At 38.5% G+C, this 9,901-nt stretch overlaps 2 protein-coding genes across 2 annotated transcripts; one reads left to right on the top strand and one right to left on the bottom strand.

Annotated features, from left to right (window-relative positions):
* The first annotated feature begins 998 nt into the window (after positions 1 to 998).
* On the top strand, positions 999 to 7,003 carry tmprss9 (transmembrane serine protease 9). Its single transcript, XM_056758240.1, has 15 exons — positions 999 to 1,098; positions 1,718 to 1,889; positions 2,451 to 2,578; positions 2,796 to 2,863; positions 2,941 to 3,116; positions 3,319 to 3,360; positions 3,450 to 3,563; positions 4,028 to 4,193; positions 4,284 to 4,558; positions 4,751 to 4,893; positions 4,970 to 5,354; positions 5,747 to 5,915; positions 5,994 to 6,259; positions 6,332 to 6,468; positions 6,670 to 7,003. The coding sequence occupies exons 2-15, from the start codon at positions 1,763 to 1,765 to the stop codon at positions 6,829 to 6,831; spliced, it is 2,358 nt and encodes a 785-aa protein (XP_056614218.1). The 5' UTR covers positions 999 to 1,098; positions 1,718 to 1,762; the 3' UTR covers positions 6,832 to 7,003.
* A 128-nt stretch (positions 7,004 to 7,131) lies between these two features.
* timm13 (translocase of inner mitochondrial membrane 13 homolog (yeast)) lies at positions 7,132 to 8,877 on the bottom strand. Its single transcript, XM_056758242.1, has 3 exons — positions 8,650 to 8,877; positions 8,102 to 8,170; positions 7,132 to 8,021 (listed from the first exon to the last, which is right to left on the bottom strand). Exons 1-3 carry the CDS (start codon positions 8,764 to 8,766, stop codon positions 7,923 to 7,925), a joined length of 285 nt encoding a protein of 94 aa, XP_056614220.1. The 5' UTR covers positions 8,767 to 8,877; the 3' UTR covers positions 7,132 to 7,922.
* Positions 8,878 to 9,901: the final 1,024 nt, after the last annotated feature.

Raw genomic sequence — 9,901 nt, forward strand, 5'->3', positions numbered from 1 at the left:
ATAATTTTTTTGCACATCCTGGTATACTGACAGCTCACACGTTTACTATAGCCTTTTAAAAGCTTGGACACAAGGGGTTTTCCACAGAGAGAAGAGAAGGCCGAGGGCTATAAGATCGAGTTATATCAGGCATTTACGCCTCTGAGCACCGCCACAAAGACCTTCTTGTAACCTTAGGTGGTGAGTAGAAGTATAGCCTTCCCTATGATCTTTAAAGCAATACTTTTAAAACATGAATTGCGCTGCATTGTGATGTATGCTATGCCTTTGCTCTTTTCAGATTACATCTGTGTGCATTGGCACCCAGTTCTGGGTTTTATTGGGTAACACTGTTATAGCAGTGCAGGGTCTGTTAACTGATGGTTAAAGTTAAAGGTGTAAGTGGAGATCCTTTCTGCAAACTGTGCCAATCCTTAATACTATTCAAGGCCGGTGGTCGGAAGTCTCTCTTGCATTAAAAAATCCACCGTAGAATTAAAAGTAAAAAACAGTTTGTAAAAAAAGCAAAAGAAACGATAAAGCAAAACGAAATACATAAAAATATTGTTAAAATTAAAAAAAAAATAGGAGGCTAAAAATATCATTAGGCCTACCAAGTGGTGTTGAATCTATGCATAACATAAACAATAATATGAAAGTTTGTATTTTTATTTTAAAATAATAACTACTTACAAAATAGGCTACATTTTTAATTGTCACTAAATCTCCTATTTAATGTACTTTTTTAAGATTATGTCATTTAACCCCTCACTAGAACAAACAGTCCATTGTTTCTCTGAATCCTACAGAAGCCTTTAACCACAGGGCGAGTCTTTGTTGATTTAACCAAGTGCTTTAAAGTCGTCGCTTTGATAAATGTTGTAAAGTCGTTAATCCCCTAATATTTGCGTTATTTGTCGAAAATAAGTATGTTTATGCGGATGCAGCAGCAGTGACCAATCAGAGACGACATTACGCTGACACCTGCGTAAAACCACGCCCACACGTGAGCGGACCGTATTACGGTACGACGTTCTATAAAGTTTCCGACATCATCGCGTTTCTACGGACGTATACTTGTAGGTCCGCTGCTTTGTTAACCAAATGCGTTGTGAAACGGTAAGCATCTTTTTATAAACTACTCTTTTGTAATCATTTTATTGATTGGTATTTTTATGAAATTTGAGAATTTAGTTTTATGGTTGAGGCTCGTACAACCAACAGTATTTTTTGTATGCTTTGAATACATTGTATCCATCCACACAGAATGATGTCAGAAATGTCGTTCTTATATCATTTGTTTTATTATATTGAATATATGTATCCAGTTAAATATATAATAATGTTATGCTCACATATAAAATACAAAATTAATATAAAATTAATATAAAATAACTATTAATACAGTTTCTCCTTGATATAGTCAGTGTTATCCTATGTTTTTGGCATGTATGTCATGAGATCATTGTTTTGGGGTCTAATATAAACAACGTTATTCCTAACATAAAGCATTACAAAGATTTGTTTGGCTTTTCAGAGCCACTCCTTGCATTGTGTGATTCTATGACCCATGCAATAATACGTTGGCATCCCACCGGGATGATTTTCACTTGTAGTACCCCTGGGAGGTTTTTCTACGTATGAAGTGTTTGTGTTTGTGAGCTGAAATAAAGAGCTGGAACGTTTTTACCTGGTCACCTGTCTGCTTTTTACACCTGCATGTTTCCTTGTGTTGTAGAGTTTGGGTGTCCAGGTTGGATTGCAGGTTTTTGTGTAGACTGAAATGGAGAAGAAAGACTTGAATAAGTGGCCTGAGGGAGAACCCCGGTTTGGTTCCTCGTGCGGATGTGTTACATTAGCAGCAATACTGATTCTTCTCATCATCGGGGGTGCTGTGGGCTTCATGACAGGTACAAATCATTTTGTTTTATAAACGCCATGACATTTCCCTTAAGACATTTTATGGAGTTTTTAATGTGACGCTGGACAACAAAACCACTCTTATGGGTACATTTTTTAAATATATATATTTACATTATTTGAAGGCTGAATAATTGAGCTTTCTATTGATGTATGGGTTGTTAGGATATGATAATATCTGCCGGAGATATAACTGTTTAAATCTCTGAAGTCTGAGCGTGCAAAAGAATCAAAATATTGAGAAAATCGCCTTTGAAGTTGTTAATAAGAGGCACTGTTACTGGTCATTCACTCACAAAAATAAAGTTTTGATAAATTTAGGGCAGGAAATTTACAAAATATCTTCACGGATCATGATCTTTACTTAATTTCCTAATGATTTTTGGTATAAAAAAATCGATAATTTTGACTCGTACAATGTATTTTTGGCTTTAACTTAAAATGTTCCCGTGCTACTTGATCCAGGGTCACAAATATGTTTCTGAATAATCTGTGCTCTAAAACAATCCCATATTTGAATGCCTGATAATGTTTTATATTGTTTTTCTTAGCTTACTTATTAGAAGAGGAACATTATTTTATGGAAACAGTGGAACTACAAGGCCTCAGTTACCAACCAGAGCTGCAAGAAAAAACTTCAGGATTTTCTATAATTCTGTCTTCAACTCTAAAAGCAAAGGTAAACATTTTCCCCTTTATAATAAAATCATTTTGGCAAATGACAGGCCTGACAAAAAACACCTTTAAAACGTTAAAATTGTTCAAATACACATGGTACTAAAATTTTATTTTTTGTATATATACATGTTTTATAAAGTATATTTGTATGATTGTATATCATTGTGTAAAATACACTACATGGTAAACTAAAAAAAGTCGTCTTCACTTATTTACAGATCAAAACAATTTTTAGCTCCTCTTCAGTGGCCAACCATTTCAAAGACTGTCAGATAGTTGCATATGGGTTTGTATTTACATTGAATGTTATATATTGTGTCATCAAATACAAGTTTTTGATTAAATCTGTGTTGTACCTCTCAGGAATATCGACGGGGATGTGATGACCACTTTTCGTTTGGTCTTTCGGTTTGCCCAAGCCCAGGGGCTCACTGAGAACTACATTCAAGACCTTCTTCGCTCTGGACTGAAGGCGATGTTGAACGGGAAGCCCATCGTTGTGCCGGAATACGGAGAGATCGAGAGCATCATTCTTCTCGGTATGACATCTGTAGTAGTTTAAAACAGCACCATAACATTGACATATTTTCATTTCACTGATCAACAGATTAAACCTGACGAAAAATGTTTTGCTGGTCTATGCTGGTTTGAAGTGGTTTAGCTTACAGATAAATGTCCTATAGAAATAAGTACTTAAAGATTTAATTTAGACAACTTTTGCGTTTTATTTATTTATTTCAGGGGCGAGTGGAAAGTCCTTCTATGAAATCGGAAATGACATAAGTAAGACAGAATTGGTTTTATTTTTTTTCTCTGATGATAATGCTGGGACTGTCATTGAGAGCTCTGGGATGTCTTGATGTTTTCTGCAGGTAAATGTCCTGTAAACACCTTCATGTGCGACAACAGCGAGTGCATCACAAAGCTTAATCCTGAGTGTGACTTAATACCAGACTGTGTAGACGGTTCAGATGAAGCTTACTGCTGTATGTATCACAATATTATTCTGAACGGTTTATTCTCAGCTGTTTTTTCCATTGAAATGTATTAAAATGTTTGTAAATTGAAAAATTGATAATAAATCAATAATTTGTTTATGTAATCTCTGTAACATTATCAACACACTTTTTGAGTTTTGTGCGATTTATTATTATTTTCTTTTCTGCAATTTTTTGTGTATTTGTTTTCTTTCTTTTTTTTCTTCGTATCATGGTGTTTAACTTTTGACCTAAGTATTGCTATGATATTTAAATCGTATATAAGTGCTATTACTTTTATAATACAATGTATTCAAAGTAGTATCAATTAATATGATCAAATATTTAGTTTAAATTAATTTATATAGCAATTATAACAATTGTGCATTGCTTCAAAGCATGTTTCCAAAAACAGGTTGAATAGCACAAACAGAAGAGACAAATGCTATTCTATAATCTTCAATGTTTTCTAGCCTGTGGAAGACGGCCAGCCATGGGTAACCGTGTGGTGGGGGGCGAGAACACTCGTCATGGGGAGCTACCCTGGCAGGTCAGTCTCCGGCTGCGCGGGCGTCATACTTGCGGTGCGTCGATAGTCAATGAACGTTGGCTCGTCAGCGCCGCTCACTGTTTTGAAACGTAAGAAAGCATTTCTGTACTTTCCCTCCGGTCCCTCTGTTAACGTCATTGCAATATATCTTCTGAATATGTCTTCCTTAAATACCAAAGAGAGTCCAACTCGAGTGATTGGACAGCGTTAGTAGGAGCCAATCTGGTCAGCGGGGAGGAAGGAGAAGCTACGGTGATCAACATCAAGTCCCTGACCGTCTCTCCGGACTACGACCCCATGACCACTGACAGCGATGTGACCGTACTGGAGTTGGAAACGCCTTTGAGACTCACCCCTTACATTCAGCCAATTTGCATCCCATCCTCCTCTCATATGTTCAGTCCGGGACAGAACTGCATTGTGTCTGGTTGGGGTGCGCTTAATCAATACACAAGTGAGTGTTTTACATGTTCCTGTAGTTCAGTTGGTAAAGAATTATTGTAGCAACCCAAAGGTTGTGGTTTTGATTCCCAGGGAATGAGCATAAAGCAAAACTGTAGATGCACTGTTAGTCGCAAATACACAATAGACCCAATTCGTACCATCTATTGCTTTATTCAAAACTAGAGTTCTTTGTTTTGAACAGATGAGGCGCCTCATATATTACAGAAAGCAATAGTGAGAGTAATCGATTCAAAAGTTTGCAACAAATCAACGGTTTACAGAGGAGGCATTACAAACAACATGATGTGTGCCGGTTTTCTTCAAGGGAAGGTGGACTCCTGTCAGGTACACCTTATGACAAACTACTGGAGTACCTTACTTTTTAAACTAGATAAAGTAATTTAAACTGTTTGGCTTTCAGGGAGACTCTGGGGGTCCTCTGGTATGCGAGGTGGCCCCCGGACGTTTTTTCCTAGCCGGCGTGGTGAGCTGGGGAGTGGGATGCGCTCAGATCAACAAGCCCGGGGTTTATTCCCGCGTCACCAAGCTGAGAAATTGGATCCTGAGCTACACGGACTCAAAGGCGGTTCACGTCGCCCCCACGGTCCCCAACGTTTTAACCACTGGCCCTAACCTTGTTAAAGCGATGAAACCATTGGCAGATGTTTACAGTAATGACTTTCACCCTGCACCTGGGAACTGCACTGGGAACTACAACTGTGGCGGAGGAGAATGTATCAGCAAAATAAACCCAGAGTGTGACGGAGTCGCCGATTGCTCCAATGAGGCAGACGAGAAAAACTGTGGTAAATTGAGACTTAAATTAGTAAAATTTGAGCCAAAAAAAGAGTAAATTTGATAGTCATTTTGATGTACAGTTGGTACAAAAAATGGCAGAAAAGGCAGTTTTCTCGTCCACAAACTGTTTCAAAGATTGACACCTTGGAATCTACGACGAGTGACCAATTAGTGAAGTAAATTATGGACAAACCCAACTGTTGGGTTTGGATTATCCTATGGTGGGTTGATTCAACCCATGCTTGGATCAAATATGGACAATTTTGAGGAAAATGTAACCCAACTGTTGGCTTTGTACACATGTTACCGAACAATAAGTTGATACAACCCAGCATTTTTCAGCGGTTTCGCATTGAACTATCTTAAAGAGCAATTATATAGGGATTGTCTCTTTTTGCAGTCTGTGGCCGTCGTCCAACAGTTGGCCAGGAGAGGATTATTGGAGGCGTCACTGCTCGTAGGGGCGAATGGCCTTGGGTGGGCAGTCTGCAATACCAGCGTGCCCATCGGTGTGGAGCTACACTCATCCACTGTAAATGGCTTATGACCGCAGCTCACTGCTTCAGAGGGTAACGTACTGTTGACCCATGGCTCTACTTTCAGACTTTCATACCCGAAAAGAGCTGATATGGATATTTCATTACCAGCAATCTGAATCCCACCGGCTGGACGGTGAGTCTCGGCTCCGTCATCTGGTCTGGATTGGGCGCACTAGCCATTCCAGTGCAACGGATCGTCCCCCATCCTGGTTTCAATAGCACCAACATGGACTTCGACGTAGCCCTGGTGGAGATCTCCATCCCGGCACCGCAGTCTTACACCATCCAGAGCGTGTGCTTACCGTCACCCGTGCACACCTTCACGAAAACGATTGAATGCTACATCGTCGGATGGGGGGCGGTTAGGGAAGATGGTGAGTTTGGAGCTTTTAGTTAACATATTTGAGGATTTTTCCATCATATCTTTCACTTTGATCTCTCACTAGGGATGCTAACCAACTTGCTGCAGAAGGCACCGGTTGGCGTTATCGGTCATTCGGACTGTCAGGCAGCTTACGGTGATAAACTTACGAACAACATGATGTGCGCTGGATCAATGGAAGGGGCTAGGGACACATGTATGGTGAGTCTTGGATTAGACTTCTTAACTAGTGAACCAGTGCTGAACTAACGTTATGCAATGCACTTGAAGTCTTTTATGCACCTTCCATCTACCGTGGCTCTTAAGCTGATTACGTAACCCAGCCCAGTGTAATTCAACCATGTCACTGGGTTTTCGGCTGACTTTTTAAATGCCATGCCAACGTCTTATTTTCTCTTGCAGGGTGACTCAGGGGGTCCTCTGGTGTGCCGGGAGCCCAAGGGTCGGTGGTTTCTGGCTGGAGTGACCAGCTGGGGTCACGGCTGCGGTCGAATCGGCTTCCCTGGGGTTTACATACAAGTCACAGCTGTCCGAGAATGGATATCAACATACCTCCCTTTTTAAATATGATGGACTTGATGCGAGTCACAGCCAACTGAATCAAATAAACCCGGTGCCTCAGGCGTCACACGGACACTCTTACCAAGAAGTACTGTCAAATATTTATTTTTGGTATTTATTGTCAATGCATATTGGTTCATGATACAGTATAACCTTGATGGGATATGATGACGTTGAGGAAAATAAACAAGAACAAGGCCCACACGAAATCTGTACAAATCTAATATGACATGTTATATTGTGTAATGGTGCTATACATCTGTCTCTGTCTATTCTTTTCAATCATCATCAATAAAAACGGACTGGTTTGACAGTATTTATTGGCATTCCATAAAAACAGCTGAGTGACAATAACACAAAATCTTTCAGGACATCTCTGGAAAAGTTGGTCTCCGCATCCAAACCCAAACCAAAGGCATGTCTAAGAAATGCTTGTATCCAAAGTGATCTACTTTTACACAGTCATTTGTAAATGAGCAGGAGGTGTCTGAACAAACCTGCTACCGTGGCTAACAATGAGACAAGCGACACTCCAGCTTTGATAAATGCGTTTTGTTTGTCAGAGGTATGAAGCACTGTCTGGCAGCTCCTGGAGAAGAAGGTACAACTATTGGAACAAAGACTGCCCTTTGTGAAAAGAACTAGGTTTGTGGAACAGAGGTAAGGTGTCCCCTCCAGTCAGATGGTACGCTGCGTTTTGAATGGTTCTTGCTTAATGGATACCAACGCAGGGGGAGGAAACCTTCCATTGATATTAAACAGAGACACCTGCTGACAGAGTACAGAATGGGCGGAGCTTAAATCCCATTCTCTTTCAATTTATTCTAGACATAATTTAAAGCGCAAGAAATAATCAACCCATTATTACCATCATAATGCAAACTAGTGAAGAATTTCGTGACAAATATATATCGTATGCATTGTTTTCGACGCCTCAAAATAAAGTTGAATTAGTCCATGTACAGTTTAATCCAAGCACCTTGTTCCGTCTGTAGCCTTTAGCTGTTGTTTTGAGGCAAGAGAGCCAATGCACCTGTCGGGGAGGTCCATCACTACCTGAGCCATACAGAGGAGAACAGGCCACCATTTTCACATCAAATGCGTGCTCTTTCTCTCTGTAATCTGGAATTGTAAGCGCGAGAGACCGTGTTCCACGCATCCATGTAACGATCCATGCACATGGCGATGCATTTCTAAGAAAATGGAAAGATGTTTTGAGACTTTCTCAAATAAACATGAAGATACAAGGTGAATACGCATTTGATGCAAATACCTGTTCGGAATTGTCCAGCGTGCTCCCCGGCTTGCCAATGCACTTCTTGAAGCATTTGTCAGTCATTCTCTGCAATGCGAGACAAATACAATTAGAGATCATTTAATCTAGTTTTTTAATGTAATTTCAAGTATGACTTCTTAATGACAATTTAAGACAGCCTTTAAATCAGTATGTACTTATTATCATGACACCATGGTCCATTTGTGGTTACTATGGTTTATATACAATTAAAGTAGTTACTACAGTTAAATTATTAGTCATTCTCGTATGGGCATGATAACCACAGATAAACACGGTATGTAGTGTACAATGACGGTAAGACAAATAGTGATCAATATGAAAAACTTAACGTATATTACATAAAACTATAGATAATTGTCCTAAATCCATGTACCGTGGTATACCTTATTATACCACATTATGCAGAACAATGGCTAAGAATAAAACATGTAGATCTATTCATTTCAAAAGGCACACTGAAATTAGTTCATATAATTTATTCAGAAAGCAAATGATGAAGCTTAATAGGTGTTAAAGTCACAAACCTGCAGGAGCTCTTGTGCATTAGCAACCGCGATCTGAACTTTGACTTGTTCCATTATAGTGCCAGTGTCCATTTTACCAGACGAGCCTGAAGATAAATCTGAACCAAAACTGTCCATTTTATAAACTATTGATATAATAAAACTGGCCCGGAGATATTCAAGTCTGTGTCGCTTCGGCACATGTGATAGTTTTGCCCTTGAGATGAACCGGAAGCGCACGCGAAGGTATCCGTACTGCTGACTTCTGGGAAATGAAGTTCACACGCACAAATAGTACTGAATAAATTAGTCATAGTAAATAAAACAAAAACACATTATGACTTACAATAATAATGATAATGAATGTATTATAATTTCTTTACATTGATTAGGTTACGTTACTATTCCTTTCTACGTAGCTTTGCTTATTGTTGGCTCCCAATGCAAAATATTCAACGCAAAAACAACATTACGTGAGAAAATAAAAATGTTCATGCACGAAGATATTTATAGATTTTCAAAGAATAGCATTTCGGACATTAAAAAAACATCCTTAATCCAGTTAATAAAATAGATTTGCCGTATTTGTACAGTAGGGGGCGCTCCATCACAACAGATATTACAAACATGCCAAACAAGTGCTATTTTAATGGTTCATTATTCATAATGATTTTTCCACGCAAATTCACGAATATATATCTAAAGAAAAAATGTGCTTTAATTACTTTATCCGACATTTGTTGGCAGTAATTTACTTTCAGTACAGAAGCTGCTCACTCCGCAATGGTTTGGGTTGGTCTCACAATAACTTGCCTAAGAGGAAAATGCAAAGTATGACAATAATGTGTTTCCTGTCTTAACTGTGTTGAAAAGCAAACATTGTGAGACCGATACTAAATACCAGTATTAAATGAGACTCGAAACCATTACAACAAAAGTGTTGTGGTACAGTGTAGAGTCATGTATCGGATGGTACCATGGGGCTTTAATGTGTTATTGTGTATATATGATTACCATATTTGTAGGCTATGATTATATTTGTAGGTGCCATCAAAAATCATAAATAAAATGTCTTCCATTTTTGTTTATCTTTTTATTGGTATTATTATTAAAACATTTGCAATGTGATTTCATTTGTTATCTGATCTTTATATATATTAAACACATTTCAAGCCCAAATCAGATTATAGATTAAAAAGTTTTTAACCAATTTTTTCTAACCAAAAAATACGATAGAATTTATCATAGTAAACTGTAGTAAAATTCGCAAGAA

The sequence above is a fragment of the Triplophysa dalaica genome, chromosome 10 (genome assembly GCF_015846415.1).
Source record: "Triplophysa dalaica isolate WHDGS20190420 chromosome 10, ASM1584641v1, whole genome shotgun sequence".
NCBI classification, from domain to species: domain Eukaryota; kingdom Metazoa; phylum Chordata; class Actinopteri; order Cypriniformes; family Nemacheilidae; genus Triplophysa; species Triplophysa dalaica.

What these genes read in the sequence shown, in the direction of transcription:
- timm13 (XM_056758242.1), bottom strand. Translation starts at nt 8,766, where the DNA reads ATGGACAGTTTTGGTTCAGATTTATCTTCAGGCTCGTCTGGTAAAATG. An exon ending in ATGCACAAGAGCTCCTGCAG is followed by an intron (nt 8,171 to 8,649) that starts GTTTGTGACTTT and finishes CTCGCATTGCAG; the next exon opens with AGAATGACTGACAAATGCTT. An exon ending in CGCTGGACAATTCCGAACAG is followed by an intron (nt 8,022 to 8,101) that starts GTATTTGCATCA and finishes CCATTTTCTTAG; the next exon opens with AAATGCATCGCCATGTGCAT.
- tmprss9 (XM_056758240.1), top strand. Translation starts at nt 1,763, where the DNA reads ATGGAGAAGAAAGACTTGAATAAGTGGCCTGAGGGAGAACCCCGGTTT. An exon ending in TGTCAGATAGTTGCATATGG is followed by an intron (nt 2,864 to 2,940) that starts GTTTGTATTTAC and finishes TGTACCTCTCAG; the next exon opens with GAATATCGACGGGGATGTGA. An exon ending in GCAGCTCACTGCTTCAGAGG is followed by an intron (nt 5,916 to 5,993) that starts GTAACGTACTGT and finishes TTTCATTACCAG; the next exon opens with CAATCTGAATCCCACCGGCT.